The sequence below is a fragment of the Hyalella azteca genome, unplaced genomic scaffold (assembly GCF_000764305.2).
Source record: "Hyalella azteca isolate HAZT.00-mixed unplaced genomic scaffold, Hazt_2.0.2 contig11821, whole genome shotgun sequence".
NCBI lineage: Eukaryota > Metazoa > Arthropoda > Malacostraca > Amphipoda > Hyalellidae > Hyalella > Hyalella azteca.
Window position 1 is genome coordinate 316,684 of NW_025941804.1, and position 13,282 is coordinate 329,965.

The window sequence follows — 13,282 nt, forward strand, 5'->3', positions numbered from 1 at the left end:
AGTGGGTTTTCATTTTTTAAGTCTTTACAAACTCATTTTGCACTCTCATTGCCGGTCAATTTTTGCGTGCTTTTTAAATAAGCCGATCGACTCTCTTAGAAACCCGAGAACCAACGAAGGGTTTTTCTTAATAATGTCTAACAAATTAATTACTTCCGTTTATTATTGATTTTCTTATTGATATTTCATACATTAATAGCTTCTCATTAATATTATTGTAAACCCGTGATGAAGTGAAGCCGTGGTAGAAGAGCGCTTTATACAAAGCGAGGGATTACTATACAAATTCTTCTTCAAAACTCTACGGATAAAGAAACTAACATTTCATTTACTCCACTCAATTTTTTCTACAACTCTACGGTTAAAGAAACTAACATTTAATTTACTAATCGTTGCACAACGAATTTCTCTAATTTTTATTATAAATTATCAAATAAGTACTTTAATTGATATCATCATTGCAGATGAATGATTGAGTATAAGCTTCATTTAAAACTTATTTGAGGTAATTTTTTATATTAATAAACTTGTTTTATATTAAACCTGTATGCAGTTACTTTTAATTTTTTTTCATTAGGGTCTGTTGTTAATTTATAGTTCGAGAGAAATTTTTTATAGTTATTTTCAAACTGATTTAAGAATATTGAAGAGTTATTCTAATAAATCATATTGGTGACGGTGTACAGCTGACTATAGACCTCCATGGTTTCGCAATTGTTTAATCATTATTTTGGTGACTAATTATTGACTATTAGCCAATTAATTATCGATTAACTTATTTAATTAATGAATCACAGTAGTGACAGTTTTCAGTAGACTTGGCCCAACCGTTTTTATTCATTATTTTGAAGCCTAATTATTATTATTAGGGATTATTTAACAATTAATTAATAATTTTACTGAATAATCGAGAATTTGTTTTAAATAATCACAATGATGACTGTGGCCAGTTGGCTTGCTGGTGACTCATTATTTTGAAGCTTAATTATTGTTATTGATTATTTTTATTATTGATTAATTGATAATTATTAATGGATATGACTGAATAATTAAAGACCTAATTGAATTAATTGCAGTAGTGATGGTGGCCAGCAGACTTGACCCCACCGTCTCATTTCATTATTTTGAAGAAATTATCATTATTGATTATATGATATCTATTAATGCATATGACTGAATAATTAAATACCTAATTGAATTACTTGCAGTAGTGATGGTGGCTAGCAGACTTGACCTTACCATTTCGATTCATTATTAATAAGCCCAATTATTATCAATTATTATTTTCATTATTGATTATTTTTATTATTGATTATTTAATAGGTACTTATTAATGCATATGACTGAATAATTGAATACTTAATTAAATTAATTGCAGTAGTGACGGTGGCTAGCAGACTCGACCCTACCATTTAGATTCATTATTAAGAAGCCCAATTATCATCATTTATTATTTTTATTATTGATAAATTATTTTCATTATTGATTATATGATAATTATTATTGCATATGACTGAATAATTGAAGACTTAATTGAAATATTTGCAGTAGTGACGGTGGCCAGTAGACTCGACCCCATCACGACGCTGGCGGTGAAGCAGCGGCGTCTCCTGAAGGGCCACCAGGGCAAGGTCCTCTGCACCGACTGGTGCCAGGACAAGCGGCACCTGGTGTCATCCTCTCAGGTGGGTGCCAGGTGGTGCCAGGTGGTGCCAGGACAAGCGGCACCTGGTGTCATCCTCACAGGTGGGTGCCACAACAAGGTGGTGCCAGGTGGTGCCAGGTGGTGCCAGGTGGGTGCCAGGTGGTGCCAGGTGGTGCCGAGTGGTGCCAGGACAAACGGCACTTCGTGTCATCCTCACAGGTTATAAATTAATTATATAAATATATTACTTAATTATTAAGGTAAATTAATAAATTAATTTGAACAATGCACTTAAATATACCAGTGCTATATTACATTGTTGTTACACTATATTACAATGTTGCGTCTACTGGACGGCAAGATAATTGTATGGGACGCATTTTGAACAATATATATATAAAACAAAAAAATAACGCACTTAATTATATATTGAAATTGTGCGCGTACAGGACGGCAAGATAATTATATAGGAAGCTTTTTGAACAATATGTATAAGTACAATATTTCAATGCACTTAAATATACAGTATATTATAATTTCAAGCAGGTTTCATTGAAGACCAGAGAATTTGTTTTATTCGCAATTTTCTTATTAGTTTTTTCAATATATCGAACAATATTTTTAGTTTGAACTGGCAAATCGAAAATCAGGTTACCGATGGACATTTTTATTTCACATTTAACCATACTTATTTTATTTACTGATGATATTGTATCATCCAATCGCCTTTTTATAATGTTTGCAACATTTAACCATACTTATTTTATTTAATGATGATAATGTATCATCTAATCATCTTTTTTATAATGTTTGCAACATTTAACCATACATGTTTTATTTAATGATGATATTGTATCATCTAATCATTTAAACATGTTTGCATCATTTAACCATACATGTTTTATGTACTGATGATAATGTGTCATCTAATCATCTTTTTATAATGTTTGCAACATTTAACCATAGTTATTTTATTTAATGATGATATTGTAGCTTGTAACTCTTGAATGATCTGAATGATGATTCATTTAATAATGATATTCTATCATTTACACATACTTATTTTATTTAATGATGATATTGTATCATCTAATCATTCTTTATCATGTTTGCAGAGGCCTGGACAACAAAGTGACCGTTTACCCGTTGAGTCTTGATGAAGATGTTACTGTTAAGAAACGGGCTGTTGGCACCCATACGTCCTACATGTCCTGTTGCACCTTCCCGTACTCAGACCAACAGGTGAGAACCGACGGGTGAGAACCGACTGGTAAGAACCGACAGGTGAGAACCGCACTTCTGAGAACCAACAGGTGAGAACCGCTATCTAGAACCGACAGGTGAGAACCGCTATTGAGAACCGACAGGAGAACCGCTATTGAGCACCGACAAGTGAGAACTGCTATTAAGAACCAACAGGTTAGAACCGCTACTGAGAACCATCAGGTGAGAACCGCTATTGACAATTAGGAATCGACGGATGAGAACCGCTATTGAGAACCAAGAAGTAAGAACCGCTACTGAGAACCAACAGGTTAGAACCGCACTTCTGAGAATCAACAGGTGAGAACTAGCTCAACGTACGCATTTGATTCCTACAGCCATTATTCTGAAGTTCGAATAATAATTGAACTTTCGATTATATTATTCGCCTAAATTATTCCGAACAATTATCTCCTAAATTATCATATTAATCATATGTATGAATTGTACATATGATTTATATGATAATTTAGGATTAGGAAAATTGATTATAATTAGGATTAAGAAAATTGTACAGTGCAATTTATGTTATCCTTTAGAACCTGACAGTTTTAGAGTCCCTTGTGGGACTCAATTTTTCCGACCAATTGTCTTCTAAATTATCATATCAATCATACGAACAATTAATATCCCCCTGCAGATACTATTAAAAAATATGTACAATATAATATTTATGTTATCCTTTAGGTCCGTCTCCTAAATTATCATATAAATCATACGCACAATTAATATCCTCCTTCAGATCCTAACGGGCTCAGGGGACTCTACATGCGCCCTCTGGGACGTCGAGTCCGGCCTCATGCTGCAGAGCTTCCACGGCCACCAGGGCGATGTGATGGCCCTGGACCACGCGCCCTCTGAGACTGGCAATACCTTCGTGTCGGGGGTGAGTGGGGCATGTTGAGTGGGGCGAGTGGGGCATGTTGGTTGAGGTGAGTGGGGCATGTTGAGTGGGGTGAGTTGGGCATGTTGAGTGGGGCATGTTGAGTAGGGTGAGTGGGGCATGTTGAGTGGCGTGAGTCGGGCGTGTTGAGTGGGGGTTAATGGGTCTTAAGTGTTGTGGGTCATGTTACCTACCCTCATCTTCCCTCATCATCCCTTATCCCCCAGGGATGCGACAAGCTCGCCCTCGTCTGGGACATGCGCTCGGGCCGCTGCGTGCAGAGCTTCGAGGGCCACGAGTCCGACGTGAACGCCGTCAAGTTCTACCCTTCAGGAGACGCCGTGGCTACTGGATCTGATGACGCCACTGTGTGTACTGTGTAGTGTGTAATGTGTGTGATGTGATGTGTACTGTAAAGTACTTGTATGGTGTGTGCTGTACCAAGTTCTACCCTTCAGGAGACGCCGTGGCTACTGGATCTGATGATGCCACTGTGTGTACTGTGTACTGTATAGTGTGTGGTGTGTGCTGTGTGATGTGTGGCGAGTGGTGTGTGCTGCGTGATTTGTGTCGTATGTAGTGTATTGTGTGGTGTGTGATGTGTACTGTATATTGTGTGGTGTGTGCTGCTTGATTTGTGTCGTATGTTGTGTGTTTTGTATGGCGTGCGTTGTGTCGTGTGTGATGTGGACTGTATAGTGTGTGCTGTGTTAAGTTCTACCCTTCAGGGGACCGCAGTGGCTACTGGCTCTGATGATGCCAATGTATGTGCTGTGTTCTGTGTGTTGTGAGCTGCTTGATGCGTGTTGTATGCTCCGTGTTCCGTTTTATTTATGATTTGTGTGCTGCGTTTAAGGCAGTGGCGGTAAGAGACAGACAACAGATGGGGTGGATTTGACGAATGTGTCCAATGAGAACTGTTCGCTCCGAGAGTTACCCCTTCTGCCAAGACCTATCCTCTTCAGCCTAGGTCTACCCTCTATAGCCGTGGGCTAACCTTTCTATTGGAAAGCAACCCTCTTTAGTGTCCACCAGCTCCCCATTTTGGAGTACTGCTGCCAGCTTTGGGCTCCGCTCATGGCTGGCCCAGTGCGGCAACTTGAGGCAGTCCAATGGACCTCCACGTCCAGGATCAGCGGGATGAAGGACCTGGACTACTGGGAAAGGCTGAAACTCCTGGGACTGTACTCACTGGATAGGAGAAGAGAGATGTATATCATACTGTACACTTGGAAGATAATTGCTGGACTTGAGACATATTACAATGAAAGAAGGCTATACTGCAAGATAGCCCAACTGAACAACCGAGTCACTGCCAGAGTTTACTCTCCTGGAAGCATCTATTTTCGTGACTAGTCGTAGCTGTTCATTCAACGCCGTGCCGATTTGGCAGTGAGAAGAAGGGAATTCCCCCAAAAGACCTTCATGGAAAGCAGGGCGTTCACCCTAGAGACCATCAAGAGAGTTCACCCAAGAGACCATCAAGAGAGTTCACCCTAGAGACCATCAAGAGAGTTCACCCAAGATGCCTTCAAGAGAGTTCACCCAAGATGCCTTCAAGAGACGACTAGATGTGTTCTTGTGCCCAATTCCTGATAATCCGCCTCTGCACCACTACCATCAGCAAGAAGCTAGCAACAGCTATTACGCCCTAGGCTTAGTTAAACTATTAACCCTCTACCGCCGTATGTCACTCTCCGGGAACATAACTTGAACTTAAATTATACGTAAACTATTGAGTTTAGCAACCTGAGGACGTTTGTACGCAACAGAGAACATTTTAAAGTTGTACGTGGCGGCAACCATCAGTGCAAGTCATTTTGCGCTCACTAGCAACGTATCCTTTTTGGGAAGAAGGCTTGTGGCAATATTGCTCCGGTTACTCATGTCAGGCGATAGAAGGGAGGTTTTATTCGACAGGTTTCATTGAGGGATTTTGAAGTTTATGCAAGTGTAGACTACAAAATTTAACCAATTAATCCCATAATTTGCTACAAATCCTATAATTTGCTACAATAAATAGACAAGATTAATTTAGATCACATTAATTATGACTTAATTATTCGAAGGTGTGGGTGCCAATCATTATATCACATTAATTATGGCATTAATTATGACATAATCGGTGCTATGGAAACGAGCGACTGAAGGTTGGAACAAAAATATTACTGGAAGCATGTTACTGTCGCTGGCTGGTGGACAAAGGCGGTGCATCAGCGTGACCGTGGACGGCAAAGAACGTTCACTCATTTTTCCTAAGACGTTAGGCCTGTGTGATATGTGTTATGTTTTGTATATGTTGTGTGCTTTGTTTATTGTTTCTTGTATGGCTTATCGTTTGTGTTGTGGGCTGTGTGTGCCATTTTTGTAGGTTGTGTGTCGTGTATATTATGTCCCTAATATAGCGTAAATGCTATATATCCATACACTAATCAGTGTGATATCACTTTCATCTTAACGTTATGCATACATTTATCCACCACGTTACACATTACACTGCATCACGTTACACATTACATCGCGTTGCACATTTCTAGTGTCGGCTGTTCGACCTGAGGGCAGACAGGGAGGTGGCGCTCTACACCAAGGAGAGCATCATCTTCGGCGTCAACGCCGTGGACTTTTCTGTTAGCGGTGAGAACGCTTATAATTATACGGTTATTACAATTATCATGTTATTAATTGTCTTATGATTTAATTATTTGTCTTATGATTTTGTTATTCGTCTTTTGATTTTATTATTTATCTTGTGATTTTATTATTTGTCTTATGATTTTATTATTTATCATATGATTTTATTATTCATTTTATAATACTATTATTTATCTTGTAATTTTATTATTCATCTTATGATTTTATTATTTATCTTATGATTTTATTATTTATCTTATGATTTCATTATTTCTCTGATTGTTGAAATTTATCGAAGATTCTTTTAATTTCTCCTCCTAATTAAACTATTTTACAACATATGTGAATCTAAATTTCAAAAATTTACATGTTGGTCTTATTTGTCAATTAGTAGAAGATTTGAGGCATAGACCTAATATATTTTTTGGTTCGTAAGCCTAGATTTCAACCTGTACCGTATGCTACCACGTTGTTTTTCAACCTGTACCGTATGATATCACGCCGTATTTCAACCTGTACCGTATGATATCACGCCGTATTTCAACCTGTACCGTGTGATACCACGCCGTATATCAACCTGTATACCGTATAATACCACGCCGTATTTCAACCTGTACCGTATTATACCGTGCGGTATTTCAACCTGTACCGTATGATACCACGCCGTATTTCAACTTGTACCGTATGATACCACGCCGTATTTCAACCTGTACCGTATGATACCAAATATCACGCCGTATTTCAACCTGTACCGTATGCTACCACGCCGTATTTCAACCTATACCGTGTGTTATAACACCGTATTTCAACCTATACCGTGTGTTATAACACCGTATTTCAACCTATACCGTGTGTTATAACACCCGTATTTCAACCGCAGGCCGGTTGCTGTTCGCCGGCTACAACGACTATACGGTCAACGTCTGGGACACGCTCAAGTGCCAGCGGTTAACCGTGTTATACGGTCACGAGAACCGTGTGTCGTGTCTCAAGATGTCACCCGACGGCACGGCCATCTCTACAGGGTCGTGGGACTTCACATTAAGGGTTAGTAGGGTTAAGGGTTAAGGGTTTTAACCCCTATAACCCCTACTACCAGGGGGGTTGTAGGGGTTAACCCTTAGGGGGGTGGGTGTTAACTCCTGCAACAGGGGGGGGGGGGTTAGTAAGGGTTAAGGGTTAAGGGTTTTAACCCCTACAACCCCTAGGTAAACCCCTACACCCAGGGGGGGGGTTGTAGGGGTTAACCCTTAGGAGGGGGGTGTTAACTCCTGCAACAGGGGGGGGGGGTTAGTAAGGGTTAAGGGTTAAGGTTTTTAACCCCTATAACCCCTAGGTTATTAACCCCTAATACCAGGGGGTGTTGTAGGGGTTAACCCTTAGGAGGGGGGTGTTAACTCCTGCAACAGGGGGGGGGGGTTAGTAAGGGTTAAGGGTTAACGGTTATAACCCCTATAACCCTTAGGTTATTAACCCCTACTACCAGGTGGTTGTATGGGTTAACCCTAAGGGGGGTCTTAACCCCTATAATTAAGGGGTTAGGGGTACAGGGGGTTAACCCCCTGTACCCCTAAGGGTACAGGGTTAAGGGTTCAACGTTGTTCCAGTCGTGGTTTCGTAGAATGAAAAATATAAATTTATATTTTTTGCTAGCTAGTTTTAATAACTTTTCATTCGTTTTACTATCAGATTTTGAAATATTTTTTACAGGGAAACTTTTTATACTGAATTTTTATTACCTGAACTTTTTTGTGGGTCATAATAGTTGGTTTCCCTTACTGGGATACCTATGCAGATTTTTTTTACTATAAAAAAATTCTCCACTGAATTTCCTTCGCGCATTTTTTGCATTTTTTCACCCTCCTTCTAGCGTGAATTTGTTGATTTGATAATGATTTTTTTTCAAAATTTTAAATTGTTGGTTCGTCCAATTTAGATAAAGATAAATTAATTTTTTATGTCTGTGAAAAATACTCACCTTATATAATTAACTAGTATCTTCTGCTAATAAAGCATATTTTCACAAATTATTTATACCATTAAATGTTAATCAATGATTTACTTCGACCATTCTAATCGTTAATTACTTTCATTTTCCTTTGCAGATTTGGGCCTAAAAACAACGCCGAAGGAATATTTGAATAAGTTTAGTCTATTTAGTGTCAAAATATTATTGTATGTAACTAATATATAGACCAAAATTTCGGCAATTACGTGCTATTTTTCAATAAACTTATATTGTTTTGACTAAATTCAAAATACTTTGAAGCGATATTGTGGAAATTAGGAAAGAATGTTTAGCAGTTTTTCTCTTCAGTAACTTTATAAATAACAGATAAATTGTTTATTTACATTTATTGATATTTTATCATACATTTCTATTTTTCCATCATTTTTCTTCTTAATATATTATTTATAATATTTTTTCTAATTTTCTCATTATTTAACATATTTCGATAGCTCATCGTTTTCATAATTTCTAATGAGGCTACTGCAGTCAAGAATGATAGTTGATTAGAATAATGATAAGTAACTTATATAAATTTTTATTTTATTGGACACTGTTTTTGAATTGTAAAAAGTTTTCTAGAGAATTTTGATGACATACAAAATATGTTCAAATTTATACAGGTTTTTCATATTTATTGTTGAAAGATAACATCTAATCTTAAAGTGCAGTTAATGTAATGTTTTTGATGATGTTTATGATGATGTTAGGCAAATATTAATGTAATTATTATTTGTAAAATCATATTATTATGTAAATATTCATATGGCCAAAAATTATCGAAAAATACATAGCAGAAATATTTGAAAAATCTGAAAAAAGTTGTAAATTGTACATTTATTTCACAATTTTTATCGTAAAATTATAATTAAATAATTAACAATTATTAACAATAATTCGTGCAGTGACGCACATAAGTAATTGAAAAAAATAGTTTTTTGTTTAGTTTCTTGTGTTAAATATTTTGTATTAATTTTTTAATTCTAATTTATTTAAAATTTTTTATTATATATTGAATTTAAAAAGACCCAGTTCCAAATATATATTTTATTGTATATTGAACGGCAAATATGCTTTTGTTCGTAATTTTAAATAAATATGTTCCAAATATAGAAGGGTAATAAATATATATTCACGCGCGCAATTTACTAAATATATTTAAAAAGAATTAAATGCATTTATAATCTTTACCCCTTCAGGTCTTGGACTTAAATACTTAGTAATTATAATTAACAGATAAAAATAATTAAAAGATAAGTATAAAAATTAATGATCTAATTGACGTGCTTGAGAAAGCTGATGCCTACGGAACATACGCAACATCCGAGGTGGTGATGTTATTGGGGTGATGCTAGTGATGTTGATGCTGGTGATGATACTAGTGATGTTGATGTTATTGGTGGTTATGTTAATGCTGGTGATGATGCTGGTGATGTTGATGTTGTTGATGATGATGTTAATGCTAGTGATGTTGATGTTATTGGTGGTGATGTTAATGCTGGTGGTGATACTGGTGATGTTGATGTTAATGCTGGTGATGTTAATGCTGGTGATGATGCTAGTGATGTTGATGCTCTTGGTGGTGATGTTAATGCTGGTGATGATGCTAGTGATGTTGATGTTGTTGCTGGTGATGTTAATGCTGATGATGATGCTAGTGATGTTGATGCTCTTGGTGGTGATGTTAATGCTGGTGATGATACTAGTGATGTTGATGTTGTTGGTGATGATGTTAATGCTGGTGATGATGCTAGTGATGTTGATGTTATTGGTGGTGATGTTAATGCTGGTGATGATGTTGGTGATGTTGATGTTGTTGGTGATGATGTTAATGCTGGTGATGATGCTAGTGATGTTGATGTCGTTGATCGCGATGTTAATGCTGATAATGTTACTGATGATGATACTAGTGATGTTGATGTTATTGGTAGTGATGTTACTGATGATGATGCTACTGATAATATCGTTGGTGGTAATATAAATGCTGGTCATGATGTATAGTGATCACGATGTTAACGCTGGTGATACTACTGGGTGGTGATATTAATATTGGTGACCTTTCTGGTGGTGCTGTTGGTAAAGATATTAGCTTTGATGTTGCCTAGGCAGGGTGGCAGGGTGGCCCAGTGGTTACAGTTCAGAGTACCAAGATTGGCGCAGAGAGGCGCGGGTTCGATCCCAGCTCTGTGCGTCAGTTTCCGGTCAGAATCGGCGAGGAGGCCGGGCGGTTAAGCACAGCAGAATTGTTGCCGTGAGTTGCGAGTTCGAGACCGCAAAATGCTGTGAATGTTCTGCGATGTTAAGAATCGGCGACAGGCCTACGGCCTAACAACGCTGAAACCGCTATTATATTATTATTATATTATGTTAATGATAGTTCGACTGAGAAAACTATATGCTTTACTGACATTTACCTCATTTTTTGATTGTATTGTATTACGTCAAAAGTATGTAACACTTGAACTAAACAATTAAAGATACCAACAGCAGAGCTAAAATATTATTTAACTTTAAATTTATCTCAGTTTTCACTAATAAAGCTTAAGTAAGAGTAACAGCGGTTTCAGCGTTGATTACGTCGCAGGCCTGTCGCCGATTCTTAACATCGCAGAACATTCTCAGCTTGTTGCGGTCTCGAACACGCAACTCACTGCTCCAATTCTGCGTGGCTTAACCGCCCGGCCTCCTTGCCGATTCTGACCAAAAGTATCGCAGGTAGCTGGGATCAAACCCGCACCTCTCTGCTCCAGTCCCGGTAATCCTGAACTGTAAACACTGTAATCCTGCCTTGCTTTGGGTATAATAACTAACTTTTATCTGAAATGATATGAATTGAGGACAATCTTTCCAATCAGCAAGATAAAAGAATATGAAGGTAGAAGAAAATACATCAGTGGAAGTAATGCGACGTATACCGGGATACCTGAGGTCTGATTAGCTTAGGCCTAGTGTATCTAGGGTGGAAAGGGCCTAGGTTATCTTCATTTGTTGAAGAATCACTGTAAAACCAAGATTTAGAGTTGTTTTCTCCTGTAAAATCGCATGAACACCTATTACACGCATGTACACAACTACAAAAGCTGAAAAAGTTTATTACATTCTGCAAACATTCCTTAAAAGTTTGGGTCATTAGCCAGTAAACAACCGGGTTCAAGGCAGTGTGGAAATAGGCCAGAAATAAGGTAACTTTTAACGTGGCCGTCGTCCATTGGCTGGCGTGGCAACTCCAAACAACCAATGAGAGGCTGTAAGGCATCCAGCAGACGACGAATATCACGACGAGAGCCAATAGCGACCTTGCAAGACGTTGCCGAATCTCAGCGGGCGACCGCGTGAGTGCCACATCTCGTGCTGAAGATTTTACGCGCATTTTACGTTGCGCGTGTATTATTTTCTGTATATTTCGAGCAGGCCTCAATGAAATTTGCATGTTTTTTCTAGGCATGAATGAAGTTTGTTTTATTTTCCTTCGTTTTCCTCCATTGCAGACGTTTAGTGACGAGTTTAACATGTTATCGGCAGCCATGTGTGCATTTGCTGCATCCATTCGCCCCATAGGATCCAAACTGCTCACCGATGCCTCGTATTTAACACCACGTTTTGCACCAGCTGTTTTCGCCATGATGATCACCTGTTGAAATAGATAAGCTTTAATTTAAAAAATGTTTACATCAATATATATAGCACGTTAATTTTTAAAGTGCCAATCTTAATCTTTCCAGTCTTGTCGACTTTATTGGTTCTCTAACCACAGTGTGCTAGGCTGACACAAAAAAATTGGTCTTCATGAGAGATAAACGACAATAAAAATAGACAATGAATAATATACAGACATATATATAAACGACAATATAAACCCATATAATTATAGTAATTCAAAGTATATATCAAGAGTAAATGTTTTCCGTGGTTGTAATAAGTTTCAATCATAAGCCACTAGAGGCTACAAGTTACGTCACTGGATGCACCAAGTTACAATAAGGAACAACCACACGTTACCAGATGCACCAGGTTACATTAACTAACAACCATGTGTCACTAGACGTTAACAATGCTAATAAATAACAACCATGTGTCCCAAGGTGCATCAAGTGAAATAACAATCTTAGGTCCCTCGATGCTACTGGTTACAATAATTAACAATCATACGTCACTGGATGCACCTAGTTACAATAAGTAACAACCATACGTGACTAGGCGCTACAATATCAGCAAATAACAACCTATACGTCACTGGACACGTCAAGTTACATCAAGCAACACCCCTATGTCACTAGATGCACAAAATTACGTTAAATATCCACTATACGTCACTAGACGCTACAAATTGCATAAAATGGCAGCCATCCGTCACTAGATGCTAAATATAACTATAAATAACAACCATACGTCACTAGATGCTAAAAAACTTTTAATAACAATCATATATCACTAGATGCTAGAAATCACTTCAAATAACAACCATGCATATGTCACTAAATGCTGAATTAACCTTAAAAAAAATACCATACGTCACTAGATGCTAAAAATACCTTTAAATAAAAACCATGCGTCACTATAGATGCTAAAAATAACAATAATTAACAACCATCCGTTACTAGATGCTAAAAATAACTTCAAATAAAACCATATATCACTAGATGCTCTAAATTACAATAATTAACACCCATCCGTCACTAGATGCAGCACCTGTTTAGAGCGACGCTGTCGCTTGCCACTATCCCGGCGCTGGCCACTCAAAGTGGCCGCCACTTTGACGTTACACGCGGTCACTACACCACACGGCAGCCACACCCCCACCACGGCTGTCAGCACGTAGTAGCACGCTACTACCACCTTATTTTTATGTGTG

General features: G+C 37.8%; 2 protein-coding genes across 2 annotated transcripts; one reads left to right on the forward strand and one right to left on the reverse strand.

The window, feature by feature from the left end:
• The first annotated feature begins 936 nt into the window (after positions 1 to 936).
• On the forward strand, positions 937 to 8,804 carry LOC108683252 (guanine nucleotide-binding protein subunit beta-5). Its single transcript, XM_047883024.1, has 9 exons — positions 937 to 961; positions 1,549 to 1,685; positions 2,095 to 2,111; positions 2,761 to 2,887; positions 3,651 to 3,794; positions 4,019 to 4,159; positions 6,329 to 6,425; positions 7,303 to 7,469; positions 8,528 to 8,804. The coding sequence occupies exons 1-9, from the start codon at positions 937 to 939 to the stop codon at positions 8,537 to 8,539; spliced, it is 867 nt and encodes a 288-aa protein (XP_047738980.1). The 3' UTR covers positions 8,540 to 8,804.
• Positions 8,805 to 11,218: 2,414 nt separating this feature from the next.
• Positions 11,219 to 13,282, reverse strand: LOC108683269 (5-hydroxytryptamine receptor-like). The gene is made up of 2 exons (XM_018172571.1): positions 13,120 to 13,282; positions 11,219 to 12,061 (listed from the first exon to the last, which is right to left on the reverse strand). The coding sequence occupies exon 2, from the start codon at positions 12,050 to 12,052 to the stop codon at positions 11,321 to 11,323; it is 732 nt and encodes a 243-aa protein (XP_018028060.1). The 5' UTR covers positions 12,053 to 12,061; positions 13,120 to 13,282; the 3' UTR covers positions 11,219 to 11,320.